Here is a 17,215-nt window from a genome sequence, read left to right as displayed (position 1 = left end):
CACAGCAATCATTTTCTGCCAATAATTCAACATCAGGGTACAGTGGTACCACTGACCTTTTTTAGGAAACTGTAATTTAAAAAGCAAATGGTTTCCAGCTGGCCCTGAGGACAGATCTTGTTCAGCCATAAGGAAAAAACTCATATAATTTTTTTGGCACAGGAGCAGAACAGAAATCCACAATAAATGATAGTGTGCTAATAATTATATTTATTAAATACCCTGTAATTTTGAAATGACCCTTCACCAGACACCATCTACAGTGCCAGAGACAATAAAGGCCACTAATCATAAGTTCCAGAACTTTGAAAAGTCCAGGCATGCTTTATTTTCCACACTCTGTGAATGCTCAGAGCAAACATGTATTTGGCCTGGAGGAGACCAGACCACATCCAGTAAGGATCTCCTGTTGAAGGAGACTGTATCTACATTCTGTATCCACCAAAAAGAGAATGTGAGGATTCACAGAGGGAGAAAGGAAGAGAGAAAGAGCTTTCTGCAGCAAATGGTCAGGCACTAAGCCAGAGCAAACCTCTGCTCTGTCTTCTATACAGAAGAGCCCTTTCTATATTTCCCATACCAAATAAAATAATGACAGCTCAAGAAAAAGAAACCAGGTGACAACCACATAGATTTGTCATTCTCTCTGAATCAAGGGAGCTGCAGTCTTTTAAATACAAAATGGAAGCATTTCAGTAGGCTTCCCGATTTTCTGTAATAATTTTTGCTCCCTCTGCACTTTACACATAAATAAAACCATTATTTTGTAGCTTGTCCCAAAGTTCCACAGCCTTAGCTCCCAGCATACATCCCAGGACATGCTGAATTACACTAGAAATGTGTTTTTAGGTTACTTAGTTGACCCAAAATGTCTACAAAAGTGCACACAATATAAATATACACGATTTAAAAATGACTCAGTTATATGCATTCTAACTTAATTATGGAAATGTAACCAATCAGTGCAACTGATATTAAGAATGGACAGAATTTGGGACTATTATTTCCAGAGAATGCCATGATACCTTCCAGAAACAGGACATCTTTAGCCAGCCCAATCTAGTCAGACTAAAATTTGAAGTATTTTAAGACAGCAGTTTGTCTTCTGACTTTCTTAGTTTGATTTTCACTTCATCCTCACCTCTCATCATGTATTCCATCTGATCAAAGCTAAGACTCCAAGTCTGTGAGTCCTGTTTTAACCCTATCACTGCACTCATAACCACCCAGAAAAGCATCCCAACATTTTCCACCCCACAGTTCTGACATTCACTCCATTTCCCTAACACCTCCCAACCAGCATCACTGCTCAGTCTTGAGAGAAGAGCACCAGCACCATCTGTCCTAGCAAAGAGCACAGGCACCTGCCTCTCCAGGCACTCATGGCATCAACCAGTGGATGGTATCCTGCAAAAACACAGCTAGATAAATTGTTGGACCAAAAATATTTAATTTATACAGCACAACTTTTGATTATATATTACGTATTTTTTTGTCTTATGCAGACCAGCTACCTAGAGTTATGTGTCTTTTTTTCCCTGTCAGTCTGCACCCACATATTCCACTTATGTATAATAATTTTTAATATTTGAACATTATAATGGACTTATCCTACAGCCATCTTCCACTGGCTTTTTTCTCATTCCTTTTCAGCAAATTATATTTTATCCATCCTCTGAACCGTAAAACAAAGTGAGGAATTTAATACAGTTTCTGATCTGAAGTAAAATCCACAAAACTCTGCAATTTGCTGTTAAATTCAAAGCAGTCAAGCTCAACATTATAAACTTCTGAAGAGAACTGATGTTTATTATTTATAATTTAAATAAAATACACATTGATGATATTTTTCAGGAGCAATCCATCCACTCATTTTAATAAAATTTCTACTTGTTATTAATTTTCTGAAGTATCAAGCAATGAAAATTCGCTTGCTTCTATTGCCATAAAGTCCTGCTACTTTCATCTGTACTTCACTAAAATACAGATCTGTATTTATGGTAGTACATTTGAGTGTTAATAAAAAATAACTTAGAAGTGCTAGATACATGCATTTACTTAAGTGCTATTCATATTTCCTTGGCAATACAAAAGACCCCAATGTAACAGAATGCAAATTCAATTTATATCTTACCAATTTTAACCTTTGGTAAAAGTCCCATTTTCCTTGCAGGCTAAGCAATAAGAAATAATTAGATTCAGAACAAAAATGTATTTCAAATGAGTCATATATGAGCTGATATATTAAAATACACTATTTCTTTGTATCAGACTTGATGAATGAATTTCCATGGCTACATTCATTTGCCAAAATCTCCTTCATTTCATATGAAAAAAAACCTCACGTCCTTGGGAGAAATTATAAATGGAACATGTTCTGTTCCAGTCCAATGTCTGTGATGATAACAAAACTCTTAGCCTCGACAATCTTAGAAAGGCTGCACTGAAAGAAGAATGAATAATTTTCCATGCCCCTATTGTATTGGATAATAAGATTTTTTTTAAAAGGTGGTGGGTTTGGGTTTAGTTGGTTTTTTTTTTTGTTTTTTTTTTTGTTTTTTTTGTTTGTTTTTTTTTTTTTTTTTAAATGAAGGGCTACTCTATTAGGAAAATATTTTTAGTAGAAAGGATTAGGAAATACTGGAATACTCTGTCTGCTGAGATTGGTGTGCCTCAACACTTGTGATATTTAAAATTACTAAAAACACCCTGGACAAATCTGCACCAAGGTTAACCACAGCACTGCTTGAAAACATTCACCTCCCTGCTAATTCTGTTGTTCTGTGGTCCTTAGTAAGGATTTACCCCAGTGTTCCTAGCACAGTTGTACCTCCTATATAATAAGCACTGTATGCTTTTCAAAACAAAATAGTCCACCTTACATAATTCTAAATAGAGAATCATCACATTTTATATACATAACAAAGAAACTAGTGGATGTGCTTATTTATTATGATTATCATATTTTAAATCATATCAAGGTATTATCCCCATTTGTCACAGGAAAATTCGGATTACATAAAGTATGATCTTCCTAATCCCAAACACAGAAAACCAAAGAAAGAGCATAAGAGAACACAGATTGTTTACTTTCAGACCTAAATGAATTTTGTCCTCTTATTTCTGGTATAGCACCACATTTCTCACAGAGATTATTAAAGTACAGAAATGTCAGGTTTGGAATGGGAGTAAAGTCAAAACTGGCAAGTTTTAACATAGAATAACATTAAAGAAAATTAATACCAAATCTAAGTTTGTAATCTATGTGGTTGTGTTAAAACAAAACTTTGTTCTTCACACAAAGGGACAACACAAATACTGCTTTGGTAAAAGATTTTTCTTATGATGTTCCTGAAGTATGCACAAAATAAATATAATTACCAAAAAAAAAAGCTTCATTAAGTTTCTGCCATGAAAGTCCCATTCTTTTTCACACAATTCTTTGGTAATCTAAAAAATAATTTATGACAGCACACAAAGTAGTGCTGTTTCAGAAATGTTTTCAGCCACACAAAAAAATTACATCTTGTCTTTTCCATGTTGATAGCTGCAAATTAAAGGATCTAATTTGAAGTGATGAACTTTCAACTATAATTTTCTTTATATTCTGTATATATTTCTAATGTATAGTTAGAAGTACTTCACTACCAAATGACACTAATGTTTTTACACAGAGAAGTTAAAGAAAAAGTTAAATTAACATACAAACCAGAATTTGTTTGTGTGCTTGAAGAAAAGCTCAATAACTGGAATTCAGGCTTTCATCCCTCATATCTTTTATTGATCAGCTGTATTCAGCTAATAAATGTATCTAACATACTAAATATTATAGTTATTCTTCACAAAAATTGTTTCATGACCCATTGTTATGTCAGCCATTTACCACATGATTTTAATTGGTATTTTAATAAACCTGTCTGAATTTCTACAGAACCAAAACTGTGTAAGATTACGGGCTAAAAATATTGTACTGTAAAACAAAATATGATTCTTTGAAAGTACAAAAAGCAATAGGCCTCAGAAAATACTGGAGTTTATCTCATGTATTGCTCTTACTCCTGAGAATATCTAAGAGAGGATTTGACTGCAGTAAGTTTGCATTTGTGTATATGTACTGTATAAATCAAGCATTCCACTTTTGGACTAATCTGAATACTAATTGAATAATTAGCAAAAGAGAAAACAGCTGAAATGTAATTGCTGTGAACTCAGGACAGATGTACTACCAGAAGACAAAATTGCATGGAGCCATGCAGAGATAATCAAGAGAAAAATCCCGTCACACCACACACCAATTTACTGACTCAATTGTTGAGTGAGTGGATCCAAAGATTAAGGATTTATTACTCACATCCCATTGAAAACTTCAACCAGAAAATTGCAGAGAATACTAAAGCCAGAAATGTCACATTATTTTCTAAGATTCCAGTATAAACAAAATTAAATCCTTGTTTTTTTTATCTCATGCTGTGCTGTCTTCATTTAAAAGGGTGAAAGAACACACAGAGAGCAAAAAAAAAGAGAAATACCTCACTTAATGGTGCAGTGCTAAAAGGCCACATCCCATATAGGTAAATGTACTGTAGACAGCAATGAAGTTAAAACACTTAACATCATCATCTCAGTTTGGATTATCACAAAAGTAAAGTTCCATAAATCAACTAAACAGTTACAAGCATTGAGTGGAGGCTATATTCATTAAATATTCTGTAGACAAAAAGAGCACAAAAAACCCCAAAACCCCAACACCCCCAATCCCATAGATAAAAGAATAAAATATATTCTATGTTTTTAGAGATATCGTCTTACTGGTTTTGCAATATCATATGCCATGAATATTTTAAAAAACAATATTATGATTTAAATTGCAGTCTACACAGTATTTGATGTACCATTAGCACATTTTAAAAGTCCAATTGCAATATTACAATTTACATAACACACACACAGAGACAATAATTCAGTATGTATCATAAGAAAATATCTAATTCCTTTGTCATTATTTCTCTGAGCTTTTCTTCTAAGAATGCAGGTGCATCTTCTGGATGAGCAATAAATGCACCACAAAGCAGCACCTGCAAAAAGAAACTGCAAATTAATTCCTTGTATTTACAGCAAAGTAGCATCTAGTTATGAAGCTGTTAAAATAAACAACAGTTTACCAGAAACTTTCAAAGTACTGCAAAATAGAGGCAATTCTTTTTATCAGTTCCCTATCATTACATTTTTAAAGGTAATAGTGCATGTATCAGCATAATTCCATTGCAAGACTTCCAAGTACTGACTTTAGGATAGTAAAATAAATGGCATTCCTTAAGCAATTCCTTCTAAGAATTTCATTGCTTTTAATGTGATTTTTAAAAAAAGAATATATATAGATTGGATCATTTTATTTGCTTAATAAAAAACAGAATCTAAAACAAGTTATAACTGTGAGGTCAAGAATATGTTGAATGGGAAGCTGGGCAAAAATTGATCCTGTAACCAATACTGAAAACACAATGCAGCTAAAAATATTTCCTTTTCAGGATTGTTTTATACAATTTTATGTTATCTTTTAGTAACAATGTGCAGCAACCAGCAAAGCATTTTTTCTCATTTTTCCATTAGCAATCTTCAGTTAAAGGACATGGATCATTTACTTTTGGACCTTTAGCTCACATACAGCAAGAACTTATCATTGTAATTCATGGCATGCAATATTTTAAACAATAAACAGCAAAATGGATTTTATCATAAATTTTCCTATGGGCAGATTCCCAAAGCCATTCCCAATATTGGTAAGCTACTCCCTCTGCTGGATAAACCAGTATGTGACTGCCATATTTTATTTCAATTAAGGTTTGTCTTTCCCCCTCCCTTCTTCAAAGAAACAGAAAACCTCTTCTCCTTTGGTGTTCTGAAAGTTCTACAACACAAGAAATCCAGTCTATCCAGTGATATACTGGAATGCAGTTCCTCTGCTTAACATTTGAGTATAAAAATTAAATAAGGAAGGAGTTGCAACACCTCATCTTGCAATGCTCATTCAAGTACTCTCCAGTAATGCTTTGGAAACAATTATGTCAATTATGCCAAGCAATTAGGTCTGTAAAAATCTGACTCTTTCTATTACACTTTTACAAGTCTCTAGCAATATGAAAGAGTCCATCACCAATGTTTTCACACATTCTTCTTAATACCACTTTAGCCATTTACCCTTCATGGCAAAATTAATTTGGGTCCCAGGGCAGAAAAATCTTAGGCCAGCTCTTCATCCATATTTAATTCCAACATTGTAAGAATACAGCTACTGACTACAGTGAAGTTGTCACACACCAGAGTGTTTGCAGGATTACAATTTGCCTGGCTTTTGATGAATACTGTTTAAAAGTAAATCTGAATGAGAACAGACAGAAATCAGACAGGAAGAAAATTTTCAGATGCAGCAGAGAATCCTAAATTATTTGGACAAGATTTGGAATTCAACTTGTTTGGACCATGTCCAAACCACAACCTCATCTTAAAAAGACTTAGGCAAATGGCCATTTTAGAACTCTATATCCTTAACTTTGAGACTATGTGTATAAATGTTCAAAGGTCTCATCTTAGCTTTGATGTTCCTTAATAAAAGAACAAGTATCATCTAATTTATCTTCACAGAAGCATACCACAACTTCATAAAGAAATTAAAATATAACCAAATTGAATAAAAAATATGGCTAGATATCAGCAAGCAACAACCTCTAAAAAACAAGAAAAATAAGGACAAAAATGTATTACACAGGCTGATTTTTAACTGGTTCATTTTTAAAGAGTCTTCCTTCAATCTTTAATTCTTTCATTTACCCTAAATTCATACCCTTAATTCTTTCATTTTTAGTTCATTAACTTAATGTCACTGGTGTTATAAAGCTGCTATAGCTATAATGCTGTTATAGCTATAATGCTATAACTTTTGCTTGGGAGTGTAGACATGAGCTGTTTTTAAAGTGCTGAATCAAGAAATACACCTCATGCTAATACATCTTGTATTCTGTTTTTCTGTGTGAGAAAACAAATAATGATCTAGAGACAGGCTCCCAGGAGAAATATTCAGTCTACATGGCAGCACTGCTCTGTAATTATTGTAATTGGCTCAAAATTTCTTTATTAGTAATTCCATGGAAATCCTGGCTGTAATAGCTGATGGAAAATGGGGTCTATTTTGGCAGCTTGAATATATCAGAATATCTCTTAAAATTACATTTGTGCATGGTGCTTTTTTTGTTTAAAGGAAACTGAAAAACAGCAGCTGCAGATTTGGTTACAAGCAGGAGTGAACACGACAAACAGAGAGGAAAATATAGAAACACAGAGAATCACCTGACAAATTCTGAGGGCAAACCTACCAACCCTGTTTTCCCCACAGTCCTTCATGCTGTGCCAGTTTTACTCTGACATTTTATGAAGTCTGTTTAGTCCTGTGCCAACAAGAATACCTAATCCACCAGTACCTGAATCATGACCCAGTGTCATCTTTATGACTGACAGGCCATTAGAAAACAGGGATTGCACCCACTGCTCTCATGAGGAAGGAATTACCCGGCTGGAATTTAGAGGTTTTTCTATAATTAACACTGAAGAAATTAAATGCATCAGGGGAAGTGCCGATGCAGTTCACCGGGTTCGTCTTCATTTCAATCCTCATTTTAATATAGATTATAAAGCAGAATTGCTTTGTTCCATCTTGTTTCTGTTCTTAAAGTTTTCATAAATCGTTTGAAGCATGCTAGTGACAAAACGAGCAGAACAGAATCATGCCCCGGGCGAGCGGAGAGCAGCGGGAGGGGTACGAGATGCACAAGGAGCCGGGGCCCGAGCTCTGCCGAGGGGCGAGGCGGATCCTCCGCGGGGGAAGGTGGCGGATGGCTCTGTGCCGCGGGAGCGACCGGGGCGTTTGTGGTCCCAGCGGCGGCAGCGGGAGCCTGGGCACCCAGGGGGGGCGGAGGGCCAGCGGCGGCGGAGATGGCGGTCCCCGCTTTGGGGATGCTGTGCCCCCTCAGCGGCTGCCAAGGCGCAGGACCGCCCTTCCCGCCAGAGGCCGCCTCCCGAGCGGGGAGCGTGTTCGGGAACGCGCTGCGGGAGCAGGCCGGCCCGGCAGTGCGGGCGATTCCTTCCCGTAAAACAGAAACTGCATCGCATTGTTGTAACGCAGCGCGGGGCCCCTTCCGCGCCCCATACACGGAGCTCTGGGCTCGGCATCCCTGCAGCCGCTCCAGCACGGCCCGTGCTCGCTGCCCGAGGGAAGTGCCGCGCCGCGCCGGATGGGGCTGTGGCTTCGGCGGGCGACGCAGCCGCGGCCGGGGCCATGTGGGAGCCGCGGGGCGCGGCGGTGAGGGCGGCGGCGGCCCTGCTGCTCGGGGCCGGCGCCTGCTACTGCCTGTGGCGGCTGGCGGCGGGCGGGCGGCGGGGGCGCCGGGCAGCGGCCGCGCGGGGCCGGGCGGCAGGTGAGGGGCACGGCAGGGCAGGGCAGGGCGGGCCTCGGCCCTGCGGTGCGCGGCGGGGCCGGGGGAGGCTCCGCGGGGCCCGGGCGTTCCCTGCCCGCGGCCCTGCAGCGCGGCTCGGGGCCCGGAGGCGGCTCTGCGCCCTGCGCGCCGGCCCTGCACAGCCCTGCGACGGTTTGGAGCAGTCCGGAGCTTCTCATAAGTCATGTCTAGTAAGCTATGACTAGTCCAGCTGTCATAGATCAGGTGTCACTGCCCTTCAGCTGGCTAAAATAGTTCTGCCTCCAACCTGACTGAAAATAGCCTTTGATGGCATTTGTTGCCCTTTTATAAAGGCCAGGTACTCGGTAACATCGCCCTGACTCAGAAGCAGCCTTCTATTGCCATCCATGATCAGTGTTCCTAACATTGTGGCTGTTACTTTGTCAAAGCATACTACAAAGTGTCATTATTATAATTTCTGGAAGTAGTCTCTAAACTGGAAGTTTTGTTTCCTACGGTGCCCAGACAGATTTCCACATTTCATTTTGGGGAGACAAAAAAAGCTCCTCAAACCATGTTTGGTGAATATTCCTACTAATTTTGGAGAGAAAAATTGCTATTGGTTAACCAGGAAGTAACATGCCTCAACCTCTAATCGTGTATTCCTTTTATTCTCCACCTTCAAAAGAGGTAATTAGAGGACTCAGGAAAAGGATGGAAATCTTAGTGTCATAATACAGTCTTTTTACCATGACGTGATGGTCGGGACCAACCTTAGAACAATGTGTCCTACAATTGAGAGTTAAATTCAGTTTGTAGCAACTGAGTGAAATGTCTCAAACTTAGTATCAAGTGTTTAATTTCTAAACATTAACAGATTGCAGTCCTCCGGTGTCAACTCCTACCATGGATGTGGATGCTCTACAGAAACTCATTCATTTGCTCCAGGCCACGGATGATCCATTAATTCAGGAGCAAGCTTTAATCACTCTCAGCAACAGTGCTGCCTTCTCTGTAAATCAAGTGAGTATTGTTCTGTAGAAAACAACAAAGTCCAATACCAGCCAATCTGACAGAGCTTTGCTAAAGAGTAACACAAGCTAGGATAGCTTGTGCTCTAAAATCCATGTCATGTCTTGCCTTAATTTCTGCTAGTCCAAATAATATAATGACCAGCTTCATAGAATTTATTCAATCATAATGTTTGGACCATTTGAAGTCTGTACAGAATCCTGTACTTCAAACGTGCTGTAAATATATCTTTTGTTGCTTACAATTATGTAATGTTAATGAAAAGGTTGAATACTAGGTTAAATGCTTCTGGTTCAGATCTAAAATTTAGTGAAATAAACTATATTTTTTACCCCTCACAAAGTTGTATGCTGTTTGCACATTAGCAGTTTTACAACTATTGAGGTATCTCCAAATCATTTCAATACAGAATGCAGAAAACCTTTGTCGATTTTTATGCTTTTTTAACCTCCAAGGTCCCACCCTTTTTCCTACTTATGACAGCTGTCTATTCTGGCTTCTCAAAACTGCTTTCTTAATATAAATCTCATAGTACAGAATGCAACTGGAGCCTAAAGCCCATTGGTCCATTAAAAATTTTTTAAAGCAGTAATTGTTTTTAAAGACAGTTACAGTCTCAGTGAGAAAGATTAAAACAGTAATAAAAACAAGTGTAATGGAAAAAGTTTCCAAATCTCTACTATAATAATATGAAGCTGCATCTTGAAATTCTGTCCTTTTGAAGCAGGACTTTTAGGTACTGCGATCTGGCAGAGTTATTCTATAAACTTATTATCCAGTAATTTAATTTTATTCTTTGTAATCTAAAATGCTTTAAGCATGCTTTGCAGACCAGGTTTTAAAAGGTGATGTGCCATTGGCAAATAATAGCAACTAATACCTAATACTTTTTGTTCCTTCTTGTTTCAGTAGAAGCAATAAAGCAGTATTGCTAAAACTCTCTTTAAGCAGAGCAATCAGCTCTGGAATTTTTTATTTATATACTTCATTTTTGTCAATATAGAGACTTTGAGGGAATGCTTCAGCATTTAAATTGAATTTTTAAAAACACCTACTAAATATCTTCTGTATTTCAGGATATAATCCGAAATTTGGATGGTCTTTCTGTTATTGGAGGGATGCTCTCCAACTGCACTCCCAAAGTTAAAGAAAAGGCACTAAATGCACTTAATAATTTGAGTATGAATATTAAAAATCAGGAAGAGATACAGGTAAGATTCTTAATGGGAAAAATCAAAGTAACTGAGGCAAAGAAATAGTACAGGTCATTGTATTTGTTAAGTACAAGACAGAATGCCTAAATACTTTGATGATAGATATACAAGTCACCAGATCTGGATGACTGAAAGGATAACTAAGAAATGCATTGATTTGCTGGCATTTATATTTAAAATAAAAGACAGGAACATATGCAGTTTATGTTCAGCTTTCACAAAATACTATTAACCAGAGATTGTGCTGCTAAGATTATAGCAAAATTATGAGAGGTAAGATGATTTCCAAATATGCCTAGAACATCACCAGTGGCTGTTTAACAGAATGGATTGCAGACTGAACTTGCCAGGACTCATTAAGTGAGGGAGAAGAAAAGATAATTGAGCCTCTGGGTTTGTATGAGACCAATTTTTCAGGCAATACTTTTATCTTAAAAGTGTGTATAAATAAGAAGTTCCACTGGTAAATACAGTACATGCTACGGATAGGAAAGGACTAAACATCAAGAAAAATGAAATCTATCTGATTAATCAATAGATCAAGAAGTGTCCAAGTGGTGAGCTGAGGCAGATTTGATGACTTTTACTAGTTTGTTTCAGTAAAATAAAAGGTAAAAAGGTAGTGTGATTGTATGTGGTAATTTGCAGCATCTTTAGCAATAGGCAGTTTTTATTAAATAGTGCTTGCCAATATTTGTCTCGGTGTGTAATTAGAAAATAACTCCTTTGGTGAGGGTGAATTATTTTTTTCTCAGTTAGGACTCCAAGATTCATTGTATACTGTCATACAGAAGAAAAATTGGTAGAAATAATAGTTAATGTCAGTTGTCATCACTGTTCCTACACTGTGCTCCAGTAAGTTGGCCACATGGTTGGGAGAAAGGATTTAATTTCAAAGCTTGGCCTTATCTTGTTCTCAATATTGAAGATGTTAGTTACTTGTAAGTGATTTTTAAAACAACTCCTTAAAGCAGCTGTGCCACTTCTGAGATGGAGTCAAAGCAATTTAAGTTTTCAAAGCAAGTTATGTTTCAGGAAGATTAGTGAGCACAATGCTGTATGGTCTGCTTCTGTCATGCCACTAGAATGTTTGAAATACTCAAAACAAAAAGGTACTTATTTCCAAGAACCTTCACCATTCAGCCAGCAATGTTCAGGAAGTATTAATATTACTGTAGCTAGGCCATTGATACTATTTGTGACAGAAAATATGCTTTTATCAAAAATTGTTCTCTCTTTATTTCCTCCCCCCTTTCCACAGGTATTTATTACACAAGTTTGTAGGACTGTTGAGTCAGCTCCCCTGAACTCTGATGTGCAGCTAGCTGGACTTAGGCTGTTGACAAATATGTCTGTTACCAGTGACTACCACCAAAAGATGAAAAACTCCATTCCTTGCTTTCTTCGTTTGCTTTCAGAAGGAACTGAAAGGACACAGGTACTGGGGAGGGTTATTTTTACAAGGCATTTATGAAGCTGTTTTACTTGCCTTGTTTTTTACTGATTTTAGGAAAATTATTTAGATTGTGCTAAGAAAACCCAAATATTCATTAATGATACAGATTTTATGCACTAAAATATTACTTTCACAATATAAATTCAAAAAGGGGGAAGAGAAGGGAATCTTGGTAGTGCAACCATCAGGCTACTACAGCTCTACCAAAGCCATGCAGGGTGCATTGTGATTGCCCTTTGCCATAGCAACTCTAGAACTCTCTTCCACTCTAAGCATTGCTACTGCATCCAAGAGCAAGGAGAACCTGCATGGAAAAGGCTTCACTGACACACGAGTAGTCTCTGTAGGGAAACATGCCAAGCAGTGATCCTAAGTTATGGACTTTTGTTCCATTATGCTTATTACATCTCTGGCAATCTTAGTGACTGACACTGGAAATCATGCTAATTTGTCAACTATTGCCATACTGAAACAAGCTTCAGTTAGGGACCCCACTCAGCTTTTATTCAAATGTTGTGGTACTATCAGTATACATGGTTGCTCTATCATATTAAAACCAGTTTTCCAAAACACACATTTCCATTAAACATTGCACACCTAGTGTACTTAAGTACGGGAAGTAATATGGTATTTTCCTAGTGCTTAAAGACAAGCACAATGGTGTATTTGTATATGCTTTGGATCATTTTAAATAGTACTTAACCATCTTCTTTGTATTTTAAAAATATTCTGCATTTGGCTTACTAGGATTTCTTTATGGTTTTACCTTATTTTGATGTTGAAGTCAATCTAAATTTGCTTCTAACATGTCTGTATCTTGGTTCTTCCTATACCAAAATACTCAAGATGTTAGTTAACCCATTCTACCTTTTCCTCCCCAAGCCAGCTTTGACAGTGATGCCCATTACAGCTGTACTTACTGTTTTGGAGATTTTAATGAATTTGTATATTCCTCACTTCAGATTCAAGTTTTGAAAGTACTTGTGAACTTATCTGCAAACCCAGCCATGACAAGACATCTTCTCAGAGCTCAAGTAAGGTTCTTGCTACTTAATTTTATTTTTAGCAGGTATACATGTGTAGCAGTTTAGATATTGCATGCACTAGAAGAATTAGAAATATATATGCAATTTCAGAATAAATTATAGACGCTGGTTGGTTAAAATCAGTATCTAAGTGCACATTCTTCCATGGGTTGGCTTTATTCCAGAGGGTAGTGTGATACAGATTCTGTACTTCCAGAGGGAGAGGCACAAGGCCTGTACAATTGGAGACTGTTGGTTGTACTTTCTGTGTACCATTCCAAATAATGATAACTTGCAGTAACCTGTTCTAACCTTCCCTTTCCACCAAAGGGGTAATACCATGAACTTGTTTATATTGTGCAAAAAGAGCCCAAAGCTTCTTTTCCAGACACATAGTCAGTATATAGATTGAAAACCATCAAATAGAACCAGTACTGTAAGTGATCCTTCTCAACTGCTGTTTCTATAGCCAGTGTACTGGACCAAACCCAACAAAATTCCACTGGAATCACCACCCCTTTATTCAAATGTACCCATAAAACTGTTGCCTCTAAGTGAACTTTCCCAGTGCATTTACTTATTTCTTCATGGAGATATTTGTATGACATTTATTGTGCTGGCCTTGGCACACAGGTTTCTTTCAGTTTCATTTCCTCCCACCAAAACAGAGTCAGGGGCTGGAATGGTGCTGCATCCTTGTTTCCCTCACCTTAAACATGCAGTGGATTTTACTTGTGAGCTATCTGCCATGAGCAAAGCTAGTCTAGATAATGCTATCTTTTAATTTTTCAAACAGGGTTAGGGTAGCTAAATACTCAGTTCTCTGTTAACTGTATCATTTTTTCATTTATTGGATATGCGAACAAAAACATTCAGGGCAAAATCAATGTGGCTCAGAAGGAAAGCAGCGCCTCTCTTCCAAATGGGAGTTTTCCAGACAGACACATTTTGAAGACTGAAAATACAAAGCATTTATTAGCCTGTTGATGCACAAGTCAGTCTTCTAGAGAGAAAGTTAAAACTTGCACACTGTGCACTGAACAAGGAGTTCATATGAAGTTCTGGGATTTTCTACAATTTCAGGTTTAGATGCACATTATTTTCTATTTTCTGAAGTTACATGTACTTACTGCTGGTGATTAAGTATGGAATATTTCTTCAATATCTTAGGTGCCATCATTGGTGTTACTTTTTGACAACTGTATAAACAGAGATATTTTGGTTCGAGCCCTGACATTTGCAGCAAACTTGAAAAAGAACATGAATGATGAAGAAGGCACCATGATTGAAGAATACAGTGAAAACTCAATTTTCTTCACACTCTGCAGGGACTCTGCACCATTCACTCAGAGACTGGCATCTTTGCTGCTTTACCCTGACACAGAAGTGAAAGAACAAGTTGTGAGAATATTAACACAATAGTGTTGTTTTCTTAAAACAGACTGACCTGATGAAAATATCTAATCTCGGCAATATTATGCTATAAAGGCCTGCAACAACTAAAAAATACAACAATGATGGAGGGAAAAAAACTCTACCCTAAATATTACCATTTTAATAGGCACAACTGATTTACTACAAAAGAGAATGCAGTGTATTTAATATAGAGAACATAACAGATTTTTTTCTACAAACAAGAGAAAAGTAATAGCTTAATTATTACAGATAAGCCACTGCACAGTTGTTACATTTATGCAATGGGGGAAAACAGTTTAAAACATGAAAACATTCATAATGTAAAGTGAACATTTTAAATTAATGAATGAAGTGAATGAAAATATCCTTTCAACACTTTTTTTTTTTACTTTAAGTATTTATACATGTTGAATAATTTACAATTTGTGCATTACAATTGTGCATTAAAGAATTAGCAATTGGAGATTAGGCATTTATATTTTACTATTCTATCTATTAAATTAGTACAGCTGAATCTTACAAAATACTATTAAATAAAAACAATACCAAACTGTCATTGGCTTCCTACAGAATTATTATCTTCAATGAAAGCTGCATGCTAAAGTCACCAAACCTAGGTTTTTTCATCTTACCTGTATGGAATTTATTTAAAACCTCCATTCTTGTGTGCTTAGTATATTCATTCCATTTAGTCAAACTGCAGTGCAATTAACTACAACTGTGAAAGGTTTCTACACTTGAACAAAAATTGAAAGGATTTTGTATTGATTTAAAACTGTCACTTTAGGGAAAGTAGACACATTAAAAAAAAAATTATTAGGAGTCAAAGATTGCTGAATTGCAGTTGCAGACATTCTCATTCTTATTAAGAAAAATGTCTTACAAGAGTAGTATCATACATATTTTTAAAAATCTTCCAGTTCTGTAACAGCCATGAGCTTCCTCTCCTTGGAGGTCTTTACTCCTTTTTTCTTCTGCAACTGGAGCACTGTTGGAATGAGTACTTCTGCAGAATTAGGTCCCATAAAGTTTTAGTCATCAATCCAGCATTAATTCAAAATGAAGTGGAATCCATAGAAACATCGCTGTAAAAGAACCTTAACATAGTTTCATTGATGAACAGAAAACATATTGGAAAATACTTCTAAAACCAAACTACTGAAAAACTTCCACTACAGAGAAACAAAAAATTGTGTCACCTGTAAAGGCTAGGAAAGTTTTCCACTTTGTTCCATTTTTAACAGAACTGCATCACCTAAACTATTACCAAGAGCTTCATCTTTCTAGTTTAGTATATTCACTCTGCTTGTAAGAAAACATTACTATCTTCTCTTTTTGTAATGCAATAGATACTTATTTTCAGGTCACTTTGTAAATAGCTAAAACTGCAAGAAAAGCATGACCTTGAAACTGTGACACACCATGCCCTGATCAATACAGGGGTAAAGCTACACATATCTAATTTATCCACATAGGTAGTTTTAACGCACCAGGAATACAGTTAAGGCAGAAATAGAAGTTGGCATGATTCCCAGTCAGAAACTTTACAATTGCTACATTGACAGTGAACTTCCTTTTCTCCCTCTCACTGCTCCTAAAACACAGTAGATTGTAATAAGCAAGTTACACCACAATCACTTAATGTTTGCAACTTTTTATAGATTTAATGTTTTCTGCTACTGAATTTTCCAAGAAAAATAAAGACTAGGCCAGACACTAAGAATTTACCCACTCTCCTCTACTAACAAGACATCAAGACCAGTCTGTTCTAAGTTTCTTAAGCTCAACAACAGAGATATCTAGATGTCCCTTTCCATGTTTTCCAACCTAAAAATAAGTTTTTCAAATATCATCTTTCTGATAGAGTTGATCTCTTAGCCATTGCTTTGACAGCTGAGGGAAACAAGTGACCTTTTCTAAAAATACATGACAGCTTACTACAGTGTTATCTCGGTTTTCTTTTTCTGGTCTAGAAAGAATTATTTTTAAAAGCTTTCTTCCTAGAGCAATGCTGTTGTCATGTTCTGAAATCATGCAACACTTTCCAATGTGCCTTTATGCAAAGATGTCTCATTTTTTATCACCTACTCCACGCACTTGGTAAAATCTTATCAGTACCAAGCAAAACATAAGGGTCACCATTCTAGGTACAAGTGTTGTGAATTAACAGAACTAAACCAAAACATGTCATTACTGACATCTAGTTTCTGATCCATGTAACTCAGTATTTCTCTGCTCTGTGGCTGCTTATCTAGGTATTCTATTTTAGTTTACTCTTTCTAAAGTACATAATTTTACAGAATAACCTATTGATGATTATAAAAACAGGAAAAGAAAACATCCCACAACAAAACCAACCTTAAACTTGTTACTGAAACTTCTTGCAGCTTGGTATCCTCCACAAAATTACAAACAGATAATATCCACTGTATCACCCAAATTGTGATTGAAGCTGTTGTGTAAATACCAGAGACTTCCTCTGAAACACCCTCAATGCTGAATAGCAGGGTAGTTTTAAACCAGTTTAGCTAACTGTCCACAGTTAAAAGATTACCTCAGTTGTTCCTACTGTGAAATCTCATTACCTAGTTTTCATTAGTTGCCAGAAGTTCACACCTTTGAATA

General features: G+C 36.8%; 1 protein-coding gene across 1 annotated transcript; it reads left to right on the top strand.

The window, feature by feature from the left end:
- Positions 1-8,075: 8,075 nt before the first annotated feature.
- On the top strand, positions 8,076-15,146 carry ARMC10 (armadillo repeat containing 10). The gene is made up of 6 exons (XM_079303185.1): positions 8,076-8,468; positions 9,325-9,470; positions 10,556-10,690; positions 11,955-12,131; positions 13,112-13,183; positions 14,345-15,146. The coding sequence occupies exons 1-6, from the start codon at positions 8,330-8,332 to the stop codon at positions 14,594-14,596; spliced, it is 921 nt and encodes a 306-aa protein (XP_079159311.1). The 5' UTR covers positions 8,076-8,329; the 3' UTR covers positions 14,597-15,146.
- Positions 15,147-17,215: the final 2,069 nt, after the last annotated feature.

This window comes from Erithacus rubecula, assembly GCF_903797595.1.
Source record: "Erithacus rubecula genome assembly, chromosome: 4".
Lineage (NCBI taxonomy): Eukaryota > Metazoa > Chordata > Aves > Passeriformes > Muscicapidae > Erithacus > Erithacus rubecula.
This window is presented reverse-complemented; position numbering and strand designations above follow the sequence as displayed.